The following is a 27,105-nucleotide window of genomic DNA, read 5'->3' as shown; positions in this document are numbered from 1 at the left end:
ACCCACCCGCCACTCCTCCTGATGGTGGCTTTTCCAAGGTGAGTACCACTTGCCAGCCACAAGCCGACTACCATTTCTGTCAGGGAACAAGAAAATATCCCTGCATGTGGGCAGCCATTTGCCACAGTTTAAAAGCTCAGATGTTTATCAAAAAGAATAATACCGTGCCTTATTAACTACAAGCACACACTTGAGCAATGGGCCAGTTCATACCTCCAGAACAATCACGGTCCCCACTACCATCGAATACAGGTCGTACTGCGCCACTTGCTTGCTTAGCGACGAGCTCATCGTCTTGATGGCCTCCAAATACTGCTTGAGGACTTTTTTGCCAAGATTCAGGAGAACTTCCGAGGTATTCCCCTCCAAGTAAAGCTTGATCCAGCTTCCATGGGACTTCTCGGCCATCTTGAACTGCTCAAATCCACGATCTAGTGATGAGACACATTAATGCAGATCAGACAGTTATCTGAGGTCCACACTGAAAGGTCACTTCTATTATATGAATGTGCTCTACCACTCTGCCTTATACAGAGGCAGTCCACTGTGACAGACTAAGGGTCAATTTCTGTCAGTGACTGTAAGTGGGCAGCATTTAAGGGAAGAGACACTGAGCTGCTGGAAGAGAAGGGGTCTTTGACTCTGGGTTCCGGTGTGATAGGCTGTGCCTAGTGTGACTGGGGCAAAAACATGAAGGGTGACGAAAGAGAGAGTTTGGGGGAAAAGGCCCCTAATCTAGTCACTGAGGGGGAAAATAGTCTCTGGGGAAGGAGGTATTCCTGACCCAACTTGTCTAAAAATTACTTTAAGGGCTGTGAAATAATTCCACAGAAAGATAAAGGAAAGGAGAAGAGAGAATCTCCACATCTGCTAGTTTTCGGCACCAGAGAATACACATGAACCTCTGTGTGCTGGTTATGAGACTAAGCTACCTTAAAGAGTAGGAAACCTAACTTAGATAAAATATCATCTGTGCTGTTTGTGTTGAGCATCTCTTTATATGTATAGAATCTTTGTCCCTTTCCTTAACACTAGTTTTCCCTCCCACACCTTTCCCCGTGAAATATATTAAAATTCTGTTGTTTTATTGTGGAACTGAGTAAAGCCTCTGGGGTTCCAATTGTCCGAGGTATTTAAAATTTAAATTTATTAATACGGTCAACTGACCAATCACGTGCCAACACATCAAAATTTCCAGACTCAATAGTTTGGCACCGCAGAATCACAGACTGCCCGTACAAATAAAGGTGTAAGATCAATAAAAACCACCCCTGGTTAAAATCATCACCTTAAAATTGATAAAATGGTAAAATATTCTAACAATCATTCTCTAATAAAGTTCTGCGCATTTTAATAGCAACAGTGCAGAACTTGGCAGTTTGGAGCGTAAGCTGAGGATTGCTTCTTTGCCAAAACTGACTCTTCAGGGAATTTACCAAGCAGGGGGGAAAGAATTGTCTGAGGTAAAGCAAAGCAGGTGATGTGGGAGACATCTTCTTCCCCCCTCGTCACACCCAGTATGGTCGATGGTGATTGGCGGCAGTTTTCCAAGGTCTCAGGCTAAGAAATACCTTTCCCAACACCTACTAACAGAGATGCCAGGTATCGAAACTGGGACCTTCTGCGCGCAAAGCAGATGCTCTGCGACTGAGCTGTGGCCCTTTCCCCCGAATGAAGTATTTTGACAGCTCTTTTGCAGGTTACAAGCCCGTTTCAAACCACCGTTTCAAATTCTAGCTCACAAGGGAACTATAATCAGCACCTGCACGGATGTTAATTCTGATCGGCAGTCAATGAAAACAAGGAAAGGGGAGGAGAAATTTCCTCCAGAGCAAGAGAAAAAAGACTGGTAACTCAATTTGCAAGAGGAAGCCGGCGGTGTAGCTACACCAGACCAAAGGCTCCCACCCATGCGTAGCCTTGGGAATCCTGAAGGGTTGTATGTCTTTATTTCGGTTGCATTTTGTTTTGTTTCATTTTGTAAGCTGCTTCGAGTCCCCAGAGTGGGAGAAAAGCAAGGTAAAAGCATTTTAATATAGTCAGTCAGTCAATCTTTATTACAGCCCAAAGGCCATTAAAAAGCAGGGGGGGAGGGTTTAAATATACCCTTTTTTCCATTGGCCAGAAATTGATTTTAATGGCTTTCCTCCCCCCATGTGAGAACATTTGAGAGGAGGAGAGTTGGTTTTTATATGCAAACTTTCTCTACTACTTAAGGCAGAATCAAACCAGCTTACAATCACCTTTCCTTCCCCTCCCCTCAACAGACACCCTGTGAGGTAGGTGAGGCTGAGAGAGTGTGACTAGCCCAAGGTCACCCAGCTGACTTCGTGTGTAGGAGTGGGGAAACAAATCCAGTTGCCCAGATTAGCCTCCGCCGCTCATGTGGAGGAGTGGGGAATCAAACGCAGTTCTTCAGATCAGACTCCACCGCTCCAAACCACCGCTCTTAGCCACTACACCACACTGGTATACCACAGCAGCACAGAGAATGAGCCACAAATTAGGAAGTCACCCATGTCTGAATCTCATCGTTGCCAATAAAAAGCAGCATTACCCAAGCCCCTCTCCACCTCCACCCCTCCTTTGCCACAGGAGAATAACAATATTGATTCCATGGTGATGGGAATGCTCCAGAAGTGCTACATAAAAGCCAAGCATTATTATTACAGGTTGAGCATCCCTTATCTGAACATCCAATATCTGGACTGATCCGAAAACTGGACCTTTTGAGCCGGCATGCAGGCATTATTTATAAGCCCTCAGCAGAGCCACTGATGGTTCAATGTACAAACAATTATTTAAAATATTGTTTAAAATTATATTCAGGCTATGTGTATAAAGTAAAGAAAGTAGATTCCTTTGAAATGTGGTATTGGAGGAGGGTGTTACAGATACGTGGACTGCCAAAAAAACCCCAAACCAGTGGGTTATAGATCATATCAAGCCTGAACTGACCCTAGAAGCTAAAATGACTAAACTGAGGCTGTCACAGGATAAGAAGACAAGAGTCACTGGAAAAGACAGTAGTGCTGGGAAAAGTTGAGGGCAGCAGGGAAAAGAGGAAGACCCAACAAGAGATGGATTGACTCAATAAAGGAAGCCACAGCCCTCAGTTTGCAAGAGCTGAGCAAGGCTGTTAAAGATAGGACATTTTGGAGGAGATTGACTCATAGGGTCTCCATGAGTCAGAAGCGACCTCACAACACTTCACACACACTCGTGTATAAAGTAGATATAAAACATACATAAAACATAATTTCATGTTTTGACTTGAGTCCCTTCCCCAAGATATCTCATTATGTATATGCAAAAATTCCAAAACATTCCAAAATTCGGAAAGATCTGAAATACAGACCACTTCTGTTCCCGAGCAGTCCGGATAAGGGATACTGAACCCGTATTATGAGCCAGCGAACAGCACACCGATAAACTTACTTGCCTTTTTCATAGGCAGGTGTGTTTTCTTGAAGCAGCCTGCTAAGCTGGAACCCATTCAGATGCAAGTACCGGAGCTGCTCCCTCATCGTCTTCTGCTGCACCATGGGCAGCAGGAGCTTCCCAACGCTGTTCCTGGAGATCGGCAGGCCGAGCCCTATCGCCAGGGTAACAGCTAAGTCAGTCTGTTGAACATGCTCTGCAGGTTTTTGAGGACCTAAGAGAAGGAAAAGGGTGGTTAGGCCTGCCCGTTAAACCTCCCCAGACACGGTCTGCTCACTGGGGACCTGGTAAGTGACAATCCTTTTCCAAGATCCAGCATTTCAAAGAAACAACTAAAAATCTTCACATGTGCCAACTGCTTAAGGAGGTTCAGGCCACAACCGTTGTTATAACAAGGGTGCATGAAGGGCCTTGAGGGGTTGAAATTAAATCAAAAGTTTCCGTCTAGACATTAGGAAGAACTTTCTAACAGTTAAAGTGGTTCCTCAGTGGAACAGGCTTCCTCGGGAGGTGATGAGCTCTCCTTCCCTGGAGGTTTTTAAGCAGAGGCTAGATGGCCATCTGTCAGAATGCTGATTCTATGACCTTAGGCAGATGATGAGAGGGAGGGCATCTTGGCCACCTTCTGGGCATGGGGTAGGGGTCACTGGGGGTGTGGGGTGGAGGTAGTTATGAATTTCCTGCATTGTGCAGGGGGTAGGACTAGATGACCCTTGTGGCCCTTTCAACTCTATGATTCTATTCCATTCTATTCTATTCTGTGAGCAGGTATACTTGGGCAAGGCCGGTGGGGTTTCCTCCCTTAAACTCTTCCTCTGAAAGACAACCCGCCACCCAATATTTGAAACCAGAAGCTGTTCTTTTCCCCTGTCCCGTGGTGTCTGAGCTGAGTGGTGGCTGCTGCTGCAGAAACATCCGGCTCAAAGCATTCCCCCCCCATCCTACCCAAGCTGTGCAATTCTTCATACCCCCACCAGTATTTCTACCATCTTATTCTTCTTTTAGGAAATTAAGAACTGTTCCGTACAAGAACTGACCCGGCTGAGATCTGGTTAGCCTTAACTGCATGTAGGGAGTTGCCAAAGACCCAAGCTATCTGAGACGGGGGAGGGGGGGAAGACAGGGGGGAAAGGGCCACATTACAAGTGGCAGTTCTGTTGTAGACATTTTTCTTCAAGCTTGTTGGCAACCCTAAGTCTGCCATCCTTTATACAACCTAACTACAACGTGAGCTCTGGAGAAATTATCTAGGCAGGGGTTTCTGCTAGTGCACACAGAAAGAAGAAAAAGCAGCCGTGACAGTTTGAAGATTCACAAAAACATTGCAACAGGAGAGGTAAACCTTTGGAACATCTCTGCTTGCTGCATAAGATGTAGGCTGAGCTTCTGTTTCCTTTCTTAGTATAGATAAATAAGCCTGGGCATGGTCCAGAGGCAGGAGCCAAAGGGAATCAAGAGCTCTTGGCCCTTGGGCTCTTTGCCTGTGGCCCTGAATGAACAGGGCCAGCAGCCCAGGATGTGGTAAATTACACTGCTTGGCTTTTCCCTTGTTTGTTTATTGAAATTGTAGGGGTTTGAGGGTGGGGTATTTTGTAAGCAGCTTTGTTTCCCCACTGGGTAGAAAAAATATATATTTGGGAGTCTTGACAGCTATTTTTCTGGACTGTTCATCAACTCAAGTCTCTTGTGCCAGTTTTCATTAAGAGGCTTCGTTGTACAGCAAGATAAATTTCGGCCTTACCGTTTCTCCTGTCGAAAGCAGAGCTGATGAAAAGCAGGGGCGTGTGCACCTCACCCTCTGAGGACCCCCCATGACTCCCTGTTTCGGACATCCCATGGTCCCCACACACGACGAGTAGGCGGGGCGAAGCCACCTCTCCCTCCTGCTGTGAAAGAGGAAGAATCAGAGGTCTTAGTTGGCTGTTTACAGACTCTGCAATCATTCCATTCACTTGAACAATGCACAGATTTAGGCCAGAAAGCTCGGTTGGCATAGTCATAGTTGTCAGACTTGCGGTTTGCCAAACCCAACGGCTCGACAAAGGCACAGAGCAGCTCCGCAGCCCAGCTTTTTCACAGAGAGCATGACACAGACTTCATTTGGGCCAGGAGAGGTTCTGGGTAGGAAAGACGACGGAGGCATCAATCAAAATGCCCCCCAGAGCAAATGCAGAACGCGTTTAACTCGGCAGCTGGAGACCTCCCCCAAATGCCAGGGAGTGGAGGAGGGGCGGCTTCCCGATAAACACCAGCATCGATCCTTCTAGAACTTAAACATGACTGATATGCAAGCAGGTGGTGGTGATGGTACTAAATATATCCTGGATGTACAACTCCCTGCCCCAGGATGTGGTGATGGCTGCCAACTTGGAAGGCATTAAGAGGGGAGTGGACATGTTCATGGAGGAGAGGACTATCCATGGCTACTATTCAAAATGAATACTAGCCATGATGCATACCCATTCTCTCCAGGATCAGAAGAGCATGCCCATTAGGTGCTGTAGAACACAGGCAGGATAATGCTGCTGCAGTCATCATGGTCACCCCTCAGACGACTTCGGTTCTTTCCTTGGATTATGCTGTTTCCAACCGTCAGAGGTCGCCTCGCTCTCCCACTGCATTTCCCCGTGTTTTGCCCACGTTTTCAAATTTGAGATAAAACAGGTCCCTGAAAATGCAGGCAAACACACAGGGAAACCCAGGGGGAGAGCAAGGACCTCTGATGGTCGGAAATGGCGTGCATAATCAAAACAAAGACCCGAAGCTGTCAGAGGGGTGTGGGAAGCAGCCATGCATAAAAGGCCAATAAAAGCAGAACTTTCAGCCATCGTTTTCAGCATCTTGGTTCAAAGCTACCCTGGCTAAGCTACCTGGGAAGTTCTATACTTCAGTTTCCTTAAATGTGCATATCTAGAAGATGGCAAAAGTATCCACTCAGTCAATTTTTTAGAAGTCATTGTTAGCTATTGCTATTGTCGAAGATGCAGCTCTAAAGGCCCGAATCTTGATGGCTCAGGTAGATCTCCTAATGACTTTTATCTCCAGTTCAGGTAAAAAAAACCCACCTCAGAATACAAGATGGCTAAAGTAGGTACAAAATGGCACTAGAGGTTGCTAAGAGCCACAAGTGTTTCTCAAGGGTTCCGACAAAGAGGCAAAAATTGCCCTTGATGGCTTCCTAAGTGCCTGAAGTGCTAAAAACCTGCGCACAAAAAGCTACCTCACCCGGAGCCCGAATATACATGTCTGTTAAGTGCGTTTTGCTCCTCTCTCTCTTCTCCCTTCTCCACCACCTGCCATCAGCGTTTACACCGGAAGCCCCTTGGAGCAGCGGCCTTGTCCTCTTTTGCTAATGAAACTAACAGTTCCTTCGTACATGAAATACCTACCCTAAGAACATCATGTGTGAATGCAACAAATGCAACACACGCTAGATTGAATGCCGTTCCATCAGAAAAGTTAATGGGTCATTTAAATAGGGTACCGTATTGCAAGAGAGTATGTCGGTGTGGTTCTGGCCAAACAGACACTCTTCAGCATTCCTTGTTTAGCTGCGAACTGCTCAATGAAGCTAGAGACAGATGGATAAAGCCTTGTTTGTGAGCTTCTTAGAGGCACCTGGATGGCACTGTGTGAACAGACTGCTGGACTTGATGCATCTTGGTCTGATCCAGCATGGCTTTTCTTAACCCTAGTCTGTGGCCCTGCAACTAACCATAGAGGGGGGTGGACAGCAACTGGATGTCCAAAGATTTATTCGAACTGAAACTTATAAACAGATGTTCATTGTGACATCTGAATGTGTAAGATGATATGCACATTAATGGCATCAAGGTCATTGGTGGAAAGCGCCATCAAGTCACAGCAAGAGATGGTTTGCCATTGCCTGCCTCTGTGTAGCAATGCTGGACATTCTTGGTGGTCTCCCATCCAAGTACTAACCAGGGCTGAACCTGCTTAGCTTCCAAGATCTGATAAGATTGGGCTAGCCTGGCCCATTCAGGTGAGGGCATCACATATATTGATCATATTTTAATGTATTTTCCAGGAACATTTAAAGGCATCGGCTTAACTTTCCAGAAACCCAAAAACAAGATCAACATACTTCCAAGTGAAAAGGTTAAAAAAAATTCTTTGGGACCTCAAAGAACATCCCACCCTTCTTCTGACTGTTTAAAGACCCTTAAATTTCACCTTGGAGAGGAGCGAAGTGTGGATCTTCTTGATGATGTTATCCATCTCGGAAAGCTTCGGCCCTACCAAAGGGCTGTGTGGTCCACTCAGGTGACCGATGTGATCAAGCCCCAAGTAGTGAAGAATGAGTAAATCCCAATCTTCTCTCTTCAGAACGTGATCTAAATGTCGGGTGACGTTATCATCAACCTTGGAGGGAGGGGAAAAAGGCAAATTCCTGTGATGACTCATCCACCCTGCCTCATTTCACCGCTTATGCTTGGAGGTAGCATGTTCGGCTGTAATGGAAAAAGATGGCCCATCTGCACACACAAATGGGTAGGACCATTTTTGGATCAGGACTGTGTGTGGATGAAGGATGTAGACAAGCTGGAACGTGTCCAGAGGAGGGCAACACAGATGGTGAGAGGTCTGGAGACCAAATCCTATGTGGAAAGGTTGAAGGAGCTGGGTATGTTTAGCCTGAAGAGGAGAAGACTGAGAGGGGATATGATAACCATCTTCAAGTACTTGAAGGGCTGTCATATAGAGGAGGGTGCCGAGTTGTTTTCTATTGCCCCAGAAGGTCGGACCAAAACCAACGGGTTGAAATTAAATCAAGAGTTTCCATCTAGGCATTAGGAAGAACTTTCTAACAATTAGAGCGGTTCCTCTGTGGAACAGGCTTCCTCGGGAGGTGGTAAGCTCCCCTTCCCTGGAGGTTTTTAAGAAGAGGCTAGATGGCCATCTGTCAGCAATGCTGATTCTATGATCTTAGGCAGATCATGAGAGGGAAGGCACCTTAGACATCTTCTGGGCATGGAGTATGGGTCACTGGGGGTGGGAGGGAGGTAGTTGTGTGGTGTCTGTTGTGGGGAGGGGAAGGTGATTGTAAGCCGGTTTGATTCTGCCTTAAGTGGTAGAGAAAGTCGGCATATAAAAACCAACTCTTCTTCTTCTTCACAGTCCAGAAAAAGCTGGACCTGACTCTGCTGATGGTAAGTCAAACTACTTAATTTAGCACACAAGAAGAAGAAGAGTTGGTTTCTATATTCTGACTTTCTCTACCACTTAAGGGAGAATCAAACCAGCTTACAATCGCCTTCCTTTCCCCTCCCCACAACAGACACCCCATGAGGTGGGTGGGGCTGAGAGAGTGTGACTAGCCCAAGGTCACCCAGCTGGCTCCATGTGTCGGAGTGGGGAAACAAATCCAGTTCACCAGATTAGCGTCCCCCAGTCATGCGGAGGAGGAATCAAAACCTTGTTCTCCAGATCAGAGTCCCCCGCTCCAAACCACTGCTCTGAACCACTGCATCACGTTGGCTCAGGAGCCTAACTATATTTTCTGAAGTTTTCAGACATTAAATTTTGTGGATCAACTGTTCTCCAACTCCATTATACTGGGCAAAGAGGCCAATGAGACTGTATTCCTATTTATTTCATTTACACCCAGGCTTTCCTCCCAAAGGGAACCCAACATGGCTCACATCCTCTTCCTCTCCTCCAATGGCCAATCAGAAGCCCTGCTGGGTAAAAGCTCTATCTGGCCCTTCCCGCTTTTTAAACCCACTTGGCGGGTTACAGGAAAAGTGTCGTCAGGTGCCCTGGGCACCCACGGGTGTCACACTGGGAACTCTTCATTTAGAAGCTAGCCATGGTGAGGAGGAAGGGGGTGAGGGCAGAAGCGACTGCTCTCCTTACAACCTTGATCTGGATTTGAAGAAGTGAGCTGTGGCTCACGAAAGCTCATACCCTGCCAAAAGGTTTGCTAGTTTTTAAGGTGCTACTGGACTCTTGCTCTTTTCTACTTTGTGTGTGTTCAGTGCCATCAAGTTGTTTCCAACTCATGGCAACCTTAGGAATCAATGTCCTCCAAAATGTCCTATTTTCAACAGCCTTGCTCAGATCTTGCAAATTGAGGGCTGTGGCTTCCTTTACTGAGTCCATCCATCACTTGTTGGGTCTTCCTCTTTTCCTGCTGCTTTCAACTTTTCCTAGCATGATTGTGTTTTCCAGTGACTCTGGTCTTCTCATAATGTGACCAAAATACCATAGCCTTAGTTCTGCTTCACTACCTTTAAATATCAAAGGAATCTGGGGAGGACCCAAATGAGACATGCAAAACAAGAACATAATTACCATTCTGAAAATAAAGCAGCGATGAAGATACTGTTTAATACTGCAGACCAACTCAGCAGAACATACATGGAGGGGTTTTTTTTAAAGGCAGAAAAGTAATTTTTCACACCAGTAAATTACTTGAATGTTGACCGAACCAAACTTGCTCATCAACTTCGTACCTCCTTGTAATCCGAGACAAAGAAAGACGTCGTTCCGTCATACTCTGCAAAATGCTTTGGAAAGAGCCGAACCCAAGTGTCATCCCCGTAGAAGATGATCCTTTTGCCAGCAGTTTTGGCCTGCCAGATCAAGTTGTCCTCGAGCAAGGCAGGAGAATTGAGGTTCATGATGACGTCGATGAAGCCGGGGATGCTGCCTGTGGTCAATGCCTGTGAAGGGTGCCCCCAAATATGTTTGAGAAGAGTATGACACGGAGATAACAATGACGGCGGAAGACAGTGGTGATAGTACATGCGTGCACGAGTGTATACCCCGAACCCATTAACTTTCAAGAGGAGCCAAAGCAGAGGGGGGAAATGATGGCACATTGGAAAAAGGGTACTTGACATATTTCACTCAGAGATCCTTCAGCAAAATTTAGTAAATACCTTTTCCCCACTGCGCTATCATTCCTTCTTCACTGTTTTGGCTCTGTATTGGTACCTCCCCCTTTGCAATTTTAATAAGAGCAACGTGACTAAAAACGCATCTACACACAACTGCCAAATCAATCCTCTCCCTGATCTACCCCCAAAGCCCAACCTAATAGCAGTTAATAAGAGGAGGAACAACAGGAGGAGGAGTTGGTTTTTATATACCGACTTTCTCTACCACTTAAGAAAGAACCAAACCGGCTTACAATCCCCTTCCCTTCCCCACAACAAGCACCCTGTGAGCTAGGTGAGGCTGGAAAAGCTCTAAGAGAGCTGTGACTAGCCCAAGGTCACCCAGCTGGCTTCGTGTGTAGGAGCGGGGAAACAAATCCAGTTCACCAGATTAGCCTCCACAGCTCATGTGGAGGAGTGGGGAATCAAACCCAGCTCTCCAGATCAGAGTCCACCACTCCAAACCACTGCTCTTAACCACTAAACCACGCTGGCTCTCAATGGACAAATCAAACACTGTCAACCACCCACCCATCATTTGACGAGGGAACAGCCTCTATTCACGGCAGATGTGAGTTTGTTTTGCAGAGAAAAGGAACCTTTTTCCCCCTTGCAGAAGAGTCAATAGCTATGGAGCTGCTAGGACTGCCCAAAAAACGGTGTTAACCCTTTCCCACCCAGTCCATGGAGAAACATATTCCCTCTGTACTACAAGAGGACTGGGGCCGGAAGTGGCAACAATGGAGGGGTTAAAGGAGGCAGGGCCAGAATGCGTGGGGAAAGGAGTTCTTAGCCAGTGTGTCCTCATTTCACCCCTGCAGGTGGAGGTAGTAGGAACCGGCTGTAGAATCTGGCCCTGACCATGCGGAGCAGGAGCAACTCCGGCGTGCGGCTGGACAGCTACACCCGGATGGTGCAACAGGCCATCCTGTGCCACCAAGTGGGTGAGTGCGCCACTGGTTGGATGCCTGCCTGCTTCCCCGAGCGGGGGGGTCATCTGGGGCAGCTGCCTGCTTGGGGCTTGGTCGGCTAATTTTTAAGTTGATAATTTCGTATGACCCGCAAATGATGTTATAAATATCCAAATGGCCCTTGGCGGAAAAAAGGTTCCCCACCCCTGCTCTACATCATGCTGTATCAACAATGGAGCAACTGATGACTAAATAGATACAGCAATAAAAACTGCATATATATATATATATATATATATATACACACACACACACACATATACATACAGTAATATCATAAAGCAATTGTATCCCAACACATTACAAACTATAAATAACAATATGTATATTAAAGAATTTTTGCGAAATTATATAGTCAACTTGTATTTGTATTGCAATATGCATAAGAACATCCAACTCAATTCAACAACAATACAATACCTTTATTGGCATCTTGAAGTAATAAAACATGCCTAACAGCCGGCGAAGATAGATTAAAATCATTCTTATGATTCGTTAGTAATGATAATTTATCGATTAAAATTACAGTTTATATACTAATACTTGAGCTCTCTTGAACTGGATGATCTTTGGGGATCCTCTCAGAGAGGGCTGTAGCTAAAAAGGAGGCTACTAGAGCAGTGAGGTTACTATCCTGAGGTTGTCATATCACTTTTTGATCTTATACGCCGAGGATCTGGCAGATGACTGAACATTATATGGTGAGGTCTGCTGTGGAATGGGCAGTCCAATAGGACATGTTCCACAGAGTCAGGGGCTCCTGCGTCACAGGCGCATAGTCGGGCATTGTGAGGTATTCAAAGAAATCTGCCATGAGTCACTGCCAATGGAAAGGCATTTAATCTTGCCAACATGAAAGCTCTTATCTGGAACGGTAGAGCTAGATTATATAGGTAGCTGGCACAAGATCCATAGGTTGTAGTAATGCCTAAAGAGCCTGGAGAACAAATTCTTGGGGAGTGCGAATCAATTCATAAATGCACATTGACAAATCATCTTAAAATCATCAATAAGACATCATGGAGACATCCAAAGCAAATAGTTCAGCGAACGGCAAGAAGGGAATCCGGTAAAAATCCCATTTCAAAGACAAATTTCTTCAGTCGCCCAATCATTCGCTTCAAAGAAGGACTCAAAGACGCTCAGTGTGGAGCGCAGGAACCACTAGATACATAACTGAGTAAAATTCAAGCTAGCAGGTCATCGGTCCAGCACATGTCTTCAGATGGACAGCATATTAGCATGTCAACAATGGCAGCAGGTCCTTGCCCCATCCCTTGTTCATGCCCACATCCCATGCGCACATCTTCTAATCATGGATAGCAAGTACTCCCCCCTCCGGTTTATTGTTCTCTGCAGAACTCTTCTGCCTTCTACCCCGTGGCCTGGGTCCCCTTCTGACAATACTTTTTAATGTGTGGGAACCACTACAGCAAGCACTCCTCACGTGCTGCTCCAGTAACTTTAGAAGATCGGAACCACATGAGTTCAGTCCCGGCTATGGCTCCGTCCACAAACAGAACAATGACCAGTGGGGGAAGGAGTAAAAAATCGGGCTCTCCTCTCTCAGCCCAGATCTTCCAACATTACTAGCGCAATGGAAGATCACACCACACCGGGATGTGTGCAAAGGCGACCCCGGCTTCTCTTTCTGAACATATGTGACAACAACAGAGGGCAGATGAAGATGCCAACCAGTTTTCTGCAACAGAAAGAAAGCCATCCTTGCAGTCTACATCCTGAAATAGACATTTGCAACAGCTTATTTTGGGAACTTCACAGCAACTCTTAAGGGCACCGAGATAAATTAACTGCATCAGCTCATTAAGTTCTAATGAGACACTTCTCAATGTTGTCAGGGTATTTAATTAGAAACTCGCTTAATACTAAAGAATTAATATTCAGTATTAATGGCCTGAGACGCAAAACAGCTGTCTTCCATGTGCCTTGCTAAAAGGCACGCTCGGATTCTTTTTTAGAATGGGTCATGTTTTATACGTGCAATTTTCTGTTTGTTCCTTGGATTGCATCCAGGCCAATAACACAGACGTCAAGGCAAAAAGACACCTGTGAGTTTGAGCTTCCACCTCAGAGAGGAAATTGGTGATAAATATTTTGTTATATTGTCGAAGGCTTTCACGGTCAGAGTTCATTGGTTCTTGTAGGTTATCCGGGCTGTGTAACCGTGGTCTTGGAATTTTCTTTCCTGACGTTTCGCCAGCAACTGTGGCAGGCATCTTCAGAGTAGTAACACTGAAGGAGACACTGTCCTTCAGTGTTACTACTCTGAAGATGCCTGCCACAGTTGCTGGCGAAACGTCAGGAAAGAAAATTCCAAGACCACGGTTACACAGCCCGGATAACCTACAAGAACCAATATTTTGTTAGTCTTCTCAAACACGCCTCCACCAGGTAAAGCCATCCTACATTCCTCCACAACAGCCTTCCATTTGACCCCTAAACTATGCTAATTGTAACTTGTTCAGTTCACATGTAGCAATGTAACCACGGGTTGGATCCCACAGAGGATTTCCATGGATAGTTGGGGGGAGGGGTTTTGATTTCCAACCCCATGATGTTCCTGAGGGGGTCCTGTTTCTACCTGGAGTAACATTTTGGGGGTTACAGGAGGGGGAGGGGAGGAAAATCCCATCCACTTGCAGAAGTGATCAGAGGGATTGGAGCCCATCATTTGTTATTACAGATCAATCCCGGGGCCTGTCTGAACTGGCAGGGGACCAATGGGGGAGTCCCCTGCTGAGTCCCCTGCTATGGCTGCTTCTACTCCCTCCAAAACCAGTATCCCAACCAGTCTGGAGAGCAGACAACGAGCTACAGTATATGGTACAGATGTAACAGCAAAACCATTGCTTTTCACAAAAAAAGGAGAAGTGTTTCTTTTCCCAAGCCACTCAAGAGGGAAGAATGCACAAACCTGAGGACAAACCAAGCTTGCTCTCACAGTGATAAACTGTGGTTTGTAGTTATATGACTGTTGCGCTCATTCAAGAACCAATACAGCTTGTGTTCTGCAAGCACAGATGCCTCCTCCTGGTTGCTAACTGGTTTACCCTCCACACATGTAAGTCTGAAAAGGCAAACCAGATGACAAACCAAGCTTGCTCTCATAGTGATAAACTGTGGTTTGTAGTTACATGTTGGTTATGCCCATTCCTCTCTCTAGTCACAAGAACCAATACTGTTTGCCTTCTGCGAGCATAGACGCCTCTTCCTGGTTGCTACTGGCTTACCCTCGACACATGTAAGTCTGAAAAGGCAACTGAATCCCCTCAGCCCAAAATGCTTTCCATATTCAGTTTGGCTTGCTCTGTGCTGAACTGCTGGCCTTTATTGTGAGGTCAAAGTGTCTGTTTTTAAAGATCATTCTCCTTTCCAACACTCAGGGTGCCTCAAATTGTGTACCAAACCTTCAAGGACCCAGCTCCCGTTTGTGAGTTCAAGGCCCAACAAGCCCCAGAAATTTGGGCCGGGTTGTCACCAATAGGCAGATGGCATGGCTCTGTCTCTCCACTTCCAGCTGATCCAAGGGAGGTCGCAGAAACCATGAACTGGTGCCTAGAGGCAGTTTTGGAATGGAGGCAGGCTAATAAACTGAAGCTTAATCCTGATGAGATGTAAGTGAAGAAGAAGAGTTGGTTTTTATATGCCGACTTTCTCTACCACTTAAGGAAGAATCAAACCGGCTTACAATCACCTTCCCTTCCCCTCCCCACAACAGACAACCTGGGAGGTAGGTGGGGTTGAGAGAGGTCACCCAGCTGGCTTCATGTGTAGGAGTGGGGAAACCAACCTGGTTCACCAGGTTAGTGTCTGCCACTCATGTGTAGGAGGAGGGAATCCAACCCAGTTCTCCAGATTAGAGCCCACCACTCTCTAATCACGGCTCTTAACCACTACGCCATGCTGGCTCTGGTGGTTGAAAGTTCTGACCCGGGATTTAAGGTATCACCCATTATGAATGGGGTTGCGCTCCCCTTGAAGGAACAGGTTCTTGGTCTGGGGGTGCTCTTGGACACAGGCCTATTGCTAGATAAGCAGGTGGCAGCTTTGGCCAGAAGTGCTATTTACCAGCTTCGACTAGTCAGTCAGTTGCCGTCTTTCCTGGGCAGAAGAAATCTGGTCGCTGCACTGCATGCCCTGGTTGTGTGTGCGTAAAGTGCCGTCAAGTCGCAGCCGACTTATGGCGACCCCTTTTGGGGTTTTCATGACAAGAGACTAACAGAGGTGGTTTGCCAGTGCCTTCCTCTGCACAGCAACCCTGGTATTCCTTGGTGGTCTCCCATGCAAATACTAACCAGGGCTTACCCTTCTTAGCTTCTAAGATCTGATGAGATCAGGCTAGCCTGGGCCATCCAGGTCAGGGTATGCCCTGGTTACATCTAGATTAATTACTGCAGGTGCTCTACATGAGATTGCCCTTGAAAAATTTTTCAGAAAATTCAATTGGTACAGAATGCCACAGACAAGGTGTTGACTGGAATGGATCATAGTGACTGGGGCTCAGTGGTAGAGCATCTGCTTGGCATGCAGAAGGTCCCAGGTTCAATCCCCGGCATCTCCAGTTAAACAGACTAGGCAAGTAGGTGGTGTGAAAGACCTTTCTTTGCCTGAGACCCTGGAGAGCCTCTGCCAGTCTAAGTAGACAATACTGACTTTGATGGACCAAGGGTCTGATTCAGTATAAGGCAGCTTCATGTGTTCATGTGACCATATCACTCAAGTCTTGGCCCATCTACACTGGCACCCAATTTGTTTCCAGGCACAATTCAAGGTGCACAATTCAAGGTTTTGACCATCAAAGCCCTATATGGTTTGGGACCAACCTACCTGAAGGAGAGCCAACTCCCATATGACAACCTTCTGAGATTAGGCAGGTGACAATCCAGGAGAGGGCCTTATCAGTTGTCACACCAAAACTCTGGCACTCTCTCCCCAGGGAAATTAGTCTGCCCCTTTCTTTTGCCAGTGGGTGAAGACTTTTTTGGATGAGGGGGTTGCATTCCTTCAGTGATCCCTCCTTCCTGACCAATTATTTTAATTGCTGTTTTTAGGCTTTTGTAAGTATTTTACCTCTGTTTGGAATTTGTTTTAATTATGTGTGTTATTGGGATTTGATTATGTATGCTTTAATTTGCTGTCATGGTACAAATTTTGTAAATAAATAACAAAAACAACCTTTGTTATACACCCATGCAGACATCCCACCTCCAAAGCTCACCAAAACTCTCTGCATATTTGCCTGGATGGAGCCAGCGTGGTGTAGTGGTTAAGAGCGGTGGTTTGGAGCAGTGGACTCTGATCTGGAGAACCGGGTTTGATTCCCCTCTCCTCCACATGAGCGGCGGAGGCTAATCCGGTGAACTAGATTTGTTTCCCCACTCCTACATACTAAGCCAGCTGGGTGACCTTGGGCTTGTCACAGCTCTGATAGAGCTCCCTTGGCCTCACCTACCTCACAGGGTGTCTGTTTTGGGGATGGGAAGGTGGTTGTAAGCCGGTTTGATTCTGTCTTAAGTGGTAGAGAAAGTCGGCATATAAAAACCAACTTCTTGGATCAAAAATCCTAGCACTAAAGCTGTGCTTCTGAATGACTACAGATGAAGGGGTGGGAAAAGAGAAAAAGAGTAATGAGCATCATCTGGGGGACACACAGCGCTCTTACACTGTGTACATTACTGGACAGATTATGTGCAATCTCATGGAGAGGGGGAGAGAAGAAAAGAGCTGAAATTAGGCATCCCCCATCGTTCTCCTCCCACTCCCCAGTGAGTCCACTGTCACTCAAAAGCAGTTCTGCGTCAGCACATTTCCAAAACAGCGCAAGCAATTTATGACTGCCACTTATTTTGTGTGTCAACTTTTCAAACAAGCACAGCATCAAACATACACACACCCTGTTATTTCCTTACGCATGCTGATAGCAACTCATCACACTACCAAACAGTCCACAGGGTAGGGTGCGCATGGTAACATGATCCCAGATTTCGGCATCTTTTTTCTCTCGCTGGAGGTCATTGCGTCACTGCGCACAACTGACGGCTACTTCCATGTGCTGCTGTCCCTTAAGCCGCACACAATGAAATTACCTCCGTGTGGATGCCTACGGACGAATTGCAGAATAGAGCCCTCTGCACTTCTTCGGGCGGCCACCATTATCCCTCACCAAGAAGCCCTTAATAAATGGGATCAGCACAAAAATTAAACTCTGATTACCCCCATAATTTCCCGCCATCCCGGCAAAAATAGAAGGACTCTTCCCTCACTAATGCTAGCAGATAAGAATCAAGAGATCACTGTTAAGGTCGCCAAATTTGGATGGATAGCCTATAAGATTAGGAAAACTTGGGTAAGCCATATATAGGCTTTTTAGCAATAACTTTTAGCCTCCAAGATTAGGAAACTTGAGTAAGCCATAGATAGGCTTTTTAGCTATTAGTTTTATAAGATATTGTATAATTCTGTGACTCTACAATTTTAAATATTAGTTTCCCATGAGTTAGTTGATATTCTGGAAGTTTGAATTATTGTATTGATTCTATTTTTATTGGTCTTGGAATGTATTAAATACATTTAGAAAACTTCAGTACTTAAGTGAACACAGCTACCGCGAAACCTATTACTATTCTGAAAACGGATCGCCTTTATTACAAGCACGGGCAAGCATACTGGGTCATGATTCTAGTAATGTACAATCAGTTCCAGAGTGGAAACAGAATTCAGTATCATTTTTCCTGCAACACACTCATGTTACCAACTAAGCAGCCTCCTGCACTAATTATTAAAGGCATCTTTCTCTCTGATAGCGAAGGGCTGGCCCCGATGATAAAATCTGGAATCACCCATGACTAAAAAGCCGGGTTCTGCAAACCTGGAGGAATCCACAGGTTTAGGGAAGAGCTTGATTTGTCAACAAATACAATAAAATCGGGAACAAAAATCACCTGAAAAGTTAATAACAAAACTAGCACATGCATGGATGATATGAGAGCCAGCATGGTGTAGTGGTTAAGAGCGGTGGACTCTAATCTGGAGAACCGGCTTTGATTCTGGAGAACCGGGTTTGATTCCCCACTCCTCCACATGAGCAACCGACTCTAAACTGGTGAACCGGGTTGGTTTCCCCACTCCTCCACATGAAGCCAGCTGGGTAACCTTGGGCTAGTCAGTTCTCTTAGAACTCTCTCAGCCCCACCCACCTCACAGGGTGTCTGTTGTTGGGTGATTCCTAATTTTGTATGGTCAGTTTATGTTTTATCTGGCATATTAGCCACAAATAAAATTTATAGGGTGTCTGTTGTGGCAAGGGAAGGGGAAGGAGATTGTAAGTCCGTTTGATTCTCCTTAAAAGGTAGAGAAAATCAGCATATAAAACCCAATTCTTCTTCTACGCTTTTTTTTTTAAGTGGGAGTTCAAGTTGCCACAGCAACCCAAAATGCAGCACAAAAAATGTATTGGCAATAGAAATTGAAAACAGGCAACATGGAATAGTAGTTAGAATGCTGGATTAGGAACTTAACCACCCAGATCCCAATGCCGCACTGTCATAACGCTTGCTTGACAAACCTTAGGCCAATCTCACACACACTCAGCCTAATCTCTCACACTGGGTTGCTGTGATGATGAAATGGAGAAGGGAAGAATGTTGTGAAACACCCTAATGTTTCTTGGGGGAAGAAGGCATTAGATGAATAAATAGGAAGGCTGCTTCTGTTCTCCTTCCCCAGCCCCTCCTAGCTTCATCTTGGGTCTTCCCACCAGCTTCTCCATCATGCAGAAGGGATCAGCACAGTTGCAGAATGGAAAAGTACAAATGCCTTAGTTTTGTGCAAGGAAAATGCAAATATACCCCATTCTAAAGCAAGAAAGAGTTTCAAGCCTCTGCATCCTATCTTATCTTAGCGCACCACATTCATTTTTTAAAAAGTAGTTATTTCATAGGAGTTATCTTTTCAAAGATCTCTTTAGTTTTTCGTAACTCCCTAAAATTTGCCAGTTTTTAATTGAGGGGGGGAACCGGATGCTATACATTGAGTGGGGAAGGAAGGCCCGATCTTGTCAGATCACAGAAGCTAAGCAGTGTAAGGCCTGGTTAGTATTTGGGTGGGAGACCACCAAGGAATAACAGGGTTGCTATGCAGAGGAAGATACTGGCAAACCACCTTTGTTAGTCTCTTGCCTTGAAAACCCCGTAATGGGTCACGATAAGTCGGCTGTGACTTGATGGCACTTTACACACACACACGCATTGAGTGAAATGTGACCGTAAGCATTTTACTCCAAAGTTGGTGCAACATGGGAGTGTACAGGAGGGAGGAAGCTGCAGCACATACATACTACAAGCTACAAAGAGGACTCCAAAAAGCTGCAGAATGTGGCACTAAGCACCAAAGTCCTCAGCTTTCCTCTTTTAAGAAAAAGGAAGTTTCTAGCTCTCATGGCTGCAAAGAAATGCATGTAAGGAGATGGGAATGAACTGCCGTCCTCTCGGAAGGATGCTGAATCAGATCTCCAAGGGTCAACGTTCTGGGCTTTAGCTTCTTTCCCTCAAAAACACTACCAAAGCCAGAATAAATTATGCTATTAAGAATTAAGCATGCTTAACGTGTAGAATTCATACAAACTGCAGAATGAATCTTTTTCTTGACATGGAGTTTTGGATTGTCTTAGCACAGTCTTGATTTTTCTTCTGTGCCCTCAGCTTTTTTGCAAGAGAGAAAATCACACACACACAGTTTCAAATATGTTTGAACTGCACTCCTGCGCACACTTACTTAGGAGTAAGCCAATGAGACTGTGTGCAGCTTACCCTTATGAAAATGCAGATAAAAACTTGGCTAGGCTTCAGGCTGTGACCGACATTAAAAATAATCATCAGCTCCAATAATTATACATTTCCTTTTAGAAATCCAATTTCACTGAGGTCCACGCACACTACAAAGGCCTACCTTACAATACAGTCTGCAGGTACCAGAAGTTCACAGGATTCAAAGGAGAGGAAGTGAATATGAGACAGAGATCCAGGCAGAAAGTTTCGCCAGCAGATCTCTTTGCACCAGTTTTACTGACAAAGGGACAAACCTCCATTCTATAAAGAAACAGCTTGCCTCTTTAGGCAGCTGAAAACAGCTCAGGTCCAGCACAGATAAGAGGTTTGGAAGGGGGAAAAACCTCAAAAAATAAGAGAACGAAATATCATTGTCCCCGACCCCCCAAGGAATTTTTAAAAAACTCAAATGAAAAATTGAAAATTGGGGGAGCTCCATGGGACACACCCCCCAAAAAAAATATGAAATGCTTTTTAAGGCAAAGTCTTACACACTTAAAAGCCTTTTGTGGTAGACAGTCAAAAACACTGGATAACAATAAGTCCCGAACATATTGTAGAAAGTCAACATATTTTCAAAGATGTTCACTGTTTCAAAAAGCAATGAATTTTGCCTACAATCAACGCTATGATGTATATGAGATTAAACTGCTGAAGAGGTCAGTATACATTTCAATCTGTATCTGAACACGCTGTGCTACTGACACTGCGTTACATTTGTTTATACCCGAAGAATACATTTTTTATTTGCCACGCATTTACTGTTTAAAATTTTTATTTTTTTCACATGTCTCAGGTGGCAAAAAACAAGATATGCAAGTGGGGCCCCGCGAAACTCACAGGGGGGAAGACCATTCCCCCCATTGCCACCACCCCAGATAACATGGGCCTAGCAAGGCCCCCAACCTCTGCTACAGAGCCCCCCTGTGACCTCCCCCCTCAGTTGCTGCCACCACCCTTGATCCTGTGCCCAGCAAGACTCCCAGCTTCTGCTGCGGAGCCCACTGTGACTCCCCCCTCCATAGCCACTGCCAACCTGGGCCCAGCAAGGCTGCTGGAGTCCTCCTCACCTGAATGGTGAGTGAATTGTCTGTGCATGTTTTTTTTTAATGAGGGGGAGTTTAAATGTCCCTATATATTTTTAAAAAATTTTCAGATTTTTCTGACAACCTAGGGGTTTTCAAAGTCTGCAGAAAAACCTGTTGGGGTCAGTCTCCCCCCTATCTGTGGATTTAAGTATCTGCAGGTAAGGGGCAGAGTTGGGAATTAGATATATAGATGTACCGTGTTTCCCCGAAAATAAGAAATACCCATAAAATAAGCCGTAGCAGGATTTCTAAGCATTTGTGCAATATAAGCCATACCCCGAAAATAAGACATGGTGATAGGCATGGCTATGCAGGTGCCGCGCACGCACGCCTGCCTCGCCGTGGCTCCTACCGGGACCTGCGCCTGCGTCACTCCAATGGCCAACCTCGCAGCGTGCAACTGGGAAACCTCGGCCGCTCCCTCGCCCCTTTAAAAACTTGATCGGCGGGGGGGGGGGAGGAGGAGGAGGAAGGGTGGCTCGCAAAGTGCCTGCCCGGCCCTCCTGTCCAGAGTTATCGGGCTGCTTTTCCTACCTTGTGCGTCCACCCCCCCTTCCCCTGCGCCCTCCCTGCGCGTGAGGTCTCGGGGCTTGCTGAGCCAGCCTCCCGCACCGCTTCTGTGTGCGCCTGCCCACCCAACTCTTTCCCCTCACTGCCGGGCCGCCATTTCCTGCACTCCCACCCCCCACCCCCCACCCCCCGATCGCTCTCTCCTCCACCTTTTTCGCCCTCTTCTCTGTTTGAGGGGGCGGGGAGCATCGAAGAGCTCCCCTCCTTTTGCAGCAGGAGCCGCTATCTTGCCATCCCCGCCGCTGCCTGCTGCTCCATGGGACTGGTTTCAGCGGGAGGTTAGCTGACTGGGCAGATTAGCGACATCCGAGTTCAAAACCTCCAAGGTAAAACATAAAAACATTTCTCCCTTTGCCTTCCCTCTTTCTGCTTGTACATGGAGGTGTGTATGCACCTACGTCTGGATCGGAGTGCGTCCCCCTCTGGGGTTGGTTTCCAGATGGATTCGATTTGGGGACTTTAAACCCCGTTTCCCATCGAGCAGGTTTAGTTAAGGAGACTTAACTATCTTTGAATAAATGTAGATTGTTGTACCATACTTAATAAAAATAAGACATCCCCTGAAAATAAGCCATAGTGTGTCTTCTTGAGGAAAAATAAATATAAGACAGTGTCTTGTTTTCGGGGAAACACGGTAGCAGTGACGGCATAGGGTGCAGCAGCCGACATCTCTCTCAGGCTTTGGGTATATTCATAATTTTGCTTAACAGTGCAATCCTGAGCGAAGTTGCACCCCTCTAAGGATTTAGAATGGCGTTAACTCTGCTTAGAACTGCAGTATAAGGCATTTATATTTTTAATTTTCATAAATAGGCAAATAGCATATAAAATTGTACGAAGTGATAATTGATGTCTTTTATGCAGTTGAAGCAGTAATACTAGCTCCAGTTTTATGAGGAACTATGGGATATATTTTTTTCTGTATATTTCTCCCCCCCCCTCACAAAAAAACCCAGAAAAACAGGAGGGGGTTCTCTTATAGCTTCAAAATTTCTGGAAATTTCCCATCTAGCACAGAGTTACTATTTCTTGAGAATTCTGCCCTAGAATTGTAGTTTGGTTCCGTGCACAATTATTCAGGAGGAAACCGAGAACAACACTCCCATGCCAAAGCAGGCTATATATGACTGGGTGAAGAAACTAGGCAAAAACCAGTTTCAGCACTTGAAACTTTCCAGATGTCTGAACTTGTGTGTGTGTGTGTTAAGTGCCATCAAGTCGCTTCTGACTCATGGTGATTCTCTGAATCAATGTCCTCCAAAACATCCTATCTTTAACAGCCTTGCTCAGATCTTGCAAATTGAGGGTCATGGCTTCCTTTATTGAGTCAATCCATCTCCTGTTGGGTCTTCCTCTTTTCCTGCTGCCCTCAACTTTTCCTAGCATTACTGTCTTTTCCAGTGACTCTTGTCTTCTCATGTGACCAAAGTACAATAGCCTCAGTTTAGTCATTTTAGCTTCTAGGGTCAGTTTGGGCTTGATTTGATCTATAACCCACTGATTTGGTTTTGGGGTTTTTTTGCCGTCCATGGTATCCCTAACACTCTCCTCCAACACCACATTTCAAAGGAATCTATTTTTTTCCAACTTACTTTAATTACTTTACTTACTTTAATTCGAGGCATGGTGACAGTAGGCGGCTTTGCTTCAGCTATAAAACTATGGGACGTCCCTCTTTCTATCAGCTGCGTTGTGTAGGGCATGAACTGTTTACCTTTCAGACCAAATACGAAGTCGTCCCTCAGCGCATCTATTAACATGATGACAGCTTTCTTGAAGAGAGGAGATGGAACCTTGGTCCAGTTGGAAGACAGCCCTAAAAAGTATAGGAAACGTAAGAGGAATAATCCCAAGCAAACCACTGGCTTTCAATTTCAAGAGTAACCTTAGTTCTGGCACTTCCCAAACTCTTGTGAGGCTAATGCGGTCAAACACAATCTTAAGGGTACACATGATCACATGAAGTTGCCTTATACCGAATCAGACCCTTGGTCCATCCAAGTCAGTATTGTCTACTCAGACCGGCAGCGGCTTTCCAGGGTCTCAGGCAAAGGTCTTTCACATCACCTACCTGCCTAGTCCCTTTAACTGGAGATGCCGGGGGTTGAACCTGGAACCTTCCACATGCCAAGCAGATGCTCTACCACTGAGCCGTTGTCCCTCCCCTAACCAAGAGTTTAATTCTGGCAACCAGAACTAGGGGTGCTGGAACAAGAAATGGCAGAGTTTGGCTGGGATAGGGACTTTTGCTGTTTTCTCAAACAGTTAAATCATGCTACCAGCAGGACTGTATTTTGGAGGGAGAAAAACTAACTTCACAGAGTATGTTGAAGGGGAAAAGGAGACAGTGTCTAAATGGAGAGGTGCTGCCTAGGACGCTGGCCTATGTGGGAACCACTGAAGAAAAAGGGGAACAAAGAAACTCAACCTAAAAGTCAGGGGAAACCAAAGGGGTTGAGCTAAACACTATCGAATAGAACAACTAATAAATCTATTTTTATTATATAGTGACCAAAATTACACTTCTTTTCTTCACATTTGTTGATGTTATACACATCCTGAAACAGTGTGAGCCAGGAGCCATGTTTTAAGGCACATGGACGAATGATTTTAACATAAAGCCACACAGAATAAAAGGTTTATATATATCATTTTGCCTTGTACAATGTGTGTGTATATGTCAGGATATTGTAAAGTTGTGTATGTATGACCACTGAGGAAAGCCTGTAAAAGACCGAAATGCATCTGGTCAGATTTTGGTCATTTTATGTACTAACATCAATTGTTATGTGTTGTAACTATGTTTGTGCTTTTTAGGAAGCCTGTATCTTAGGCCCTGTGTACAATACAATTGTGTACAATATATAATAAAAATAGATTTATTGGTTGTTATATTCTATAGTGTTTCGCTCAACCCCTTTGGTTTCCCCTATGTGGGAACCACCCCATCTCTCTTGAACTCTGTGTGGGAGGGGCCAGGCTGTAATTCTTCAGTGGAAAGCAAGATATCCTGCACAAGCTCAGAGGCACTTTCAACATCTTTCCCCAAGTTAGTAGAAGTAATTGTCACTGTGTTCCATACTCAACCTTTTCTACAACCTTAAACAGGAAAGAGAAGTTTATTGATTACAATGGTTAGCAAACCAATAAAATCAACAATTTAAGGAAACATTCAAGGGAAAGTGCCTTTAAAAAAAAAGAGTGATCATGCATCTGATAGCCAGAATTCCTCCATGCATGGTGAGGTGGTGAGGTCCACACACACCACCCCTGGACATATACTGTAACAGCATTCACATAAGCAGCATTCACATGTGCATTTCTAAGAACATATAACCATCCTCTGGGATGCTTCTCACTCTTAAATATTAGCCAATCAACAAAAAAGTGAGTATACATGAGTCCAGTGTGCTTTCTGTGTGGGGTACAGGTGGACCGTAAATTAAATATGAGCAGCCAGTGTGATGAAGCGACAAACAAAGCTAATGCGATCTTGGGGTGCATACAGAGGTATAACATCCAACTCACAAGATGTCATAGTTCTGCTGTACACTGCATCGGTCAGGCCTCACCTGGAGTACTGTGTGCTGTTCTGGAGGCCTCAATTCAAAAAGGATGGGAACAGAATCGAGCAGGTGCAGAGGAGAGAGACGAGGATGATCAGGGGCCTGGAGACCGAGTCTTATGAGGAAAGGCTGGGGGAGTTGGGCATGTTTAGTCTGGAGGCGTTTGAGGGAGGGACATGATTGCTCTCTTTAAGTATTTGAAGGGCTGTTACTTAGAGGAGGGCAGGGAGCTGTTCCTGTTGACAGCAGAGGATAGGACTCACAATAATGGGTTTAAATTGCAGGAGGAAAGGTACTGGCTGGATATTAGGGGGGAAAAGTTTACAGTAAGGGTTGTTCGACAGTGGAATCAGCTACCTAGGGAGGTGGTGAGCTCCCCCTCACTGGCAGTCTTTAAGCAGAGGCTGGACAAGCACTTGTCAGGGATGCTCTAGGCTGATCCTGCATTAAGCAGGGGGTTGAACTAGATGGCCTGCTTGGCCCCTTTCAACTCTATGATTCTAAGCTTCCATGGCAGATTGGGAATCAACCGGGGGTCTCCCAGATCCTAGTCCATCACACTAACCACTATACCACAGTGGTTCCACCATTGTTGGGTCATAGAAGTCATTTAGAACAAGAGTGCCTTGTCCACACAGGAAAGCCCGGTTGCAAACGATGGCTGCAGCACAACAATAGCACAATATCCAACACGTGTGATACAGCCTTCCCACAAAAGGCATCTCACATGCAGACAGCCTAGTAAACTGCAAGGCAAAATCTAGACAAAAAAGTTACAGCCCTACGCCCACACCTACACTGCAATCCCATGCAGAGCTACTCCAGTCTAAACCCAATGAGTTTGGACTGGAGTCACTCCACATAAGATTTCACTGATACGCGGGGCATTTTATGCATGGAAGGTCGTGCCTTGAATTTGCCTCTCTCTAGATGCATATTTTTCCCATCCGAATTCTCAAAACTCTGCAGTGGGGCTTATTTTGGAGTTTTGAGAATTAGGGTGGGGAAAATGTGCATCTAGAGCACTGGTTCCCAACCGGGGGTCCACGGACCCCCAGGGGTCCACGAGAACTAAATTAAGGTCCGCAAAACAAAGTTATGAACCCATAATAAATTAATCTTTTCAATTAAAAGTTCTCTATTGTAAATATATATATATTCAAATATTATTCTAAGTTGAATGTTTAACTAACAGTTATGATTAAAGTTTATTTTCGAATTTTAATTTTGAACCTTGGGGTCCCTGCACTGAACAAAAAAGTCCTAGTGGTCCCTGGTCAAAAAAAGGTTGGGAACCACTGATCTAGAGAGTGGCAAATCAAAGGCAAAACCTCCCCTGCATAAATGGCCACTGACACTCACGGAAACCTTTGAACAAAAGCATGAATTACTTCCCGAGGAAACATACCAGGCTCCACCCCCGTTTGGTTTTCTGCCCAGAACTATTTTGAAACCAGACAAGGCTCACCCGGCAAGAAAGAAAGACCTCGCTCAAAAGCAGGCCAAACCCCCCAGATCCACCCCAGGAAGAGTTAAGGAGGAGGGGGGGTCCATTTACCTGCCGGGGGCGGCTCGGGGGGCGGCTCAGAGACTGCTGCATTCCGAGGTAAGGACCTCACCGGCAAGGGGAAGAAGCCCCGCAGGAAAAGCCCGACCCCCAACGCCTGCACCAGCAGGCAGCAGGAGGCGAAGACCCCCGAGCGCAGCCGCATCCTCCACCT

The 27,105-nt window shown here is 45.6% G+C and overlaps 1 protein-coding gene across 2 annotated transcripts; it reads right to left on the bottom strand.

The window, feature by feature from the left end:
* Positions 1-286: 286 nt before the first annotated feature.
* PIGG (phosphatidylinositol glycan anchor biosynthesis class G) lies at positions 287-27,105 on the bottom strand. Of its 2 annotated transcripts, none has more exons than XM_056848264.1 (7): positions 26,943-27,105; positions 23,429-23,634; positions 9,918-10,127; positions 7,636-7,824; positions 5,183-5,327; positions 3,439-3,655; positions 287-431 (listed from the first exon to the last, which is right to left on the bottom strand). In XM_056848264.1, exons 1-7 carry the CDS (start codon positions 27,094-27,096, stop codon positions 419-421), a joined length of 1,134 nt encoding a protein of 377 aa, XP_056704242.1. In that variant the 5' UTR covers positions 27,097-27,105; the 3' UTR covers positions 287-418. The 2 variants fall into 2 exon arrangements, with proteins under 2 accessions (XP_056704242.1, XP_056704243.1); XM_056848265.1 differs by having other exon boundaries at positions 5,183-5,324.

This window comes from Euleptes europaea, chromosome 4 (genome assembly GCF_029931775.1).
Source record: "Euleptes europaea isolate rEulEur1 chromosome 4, rEulEur1.hap1, whole genome shotgun sequence".
Lineage (NCBI taxonomy): Eukaryota > Metazoa > Chordata > Lepidosauria > Squamata > Sphaerodactylidae > Euleptes > Euleptes europaea.
This window is presented reverse-complemented; position numbering and strand designations above follow the sequence as displayed.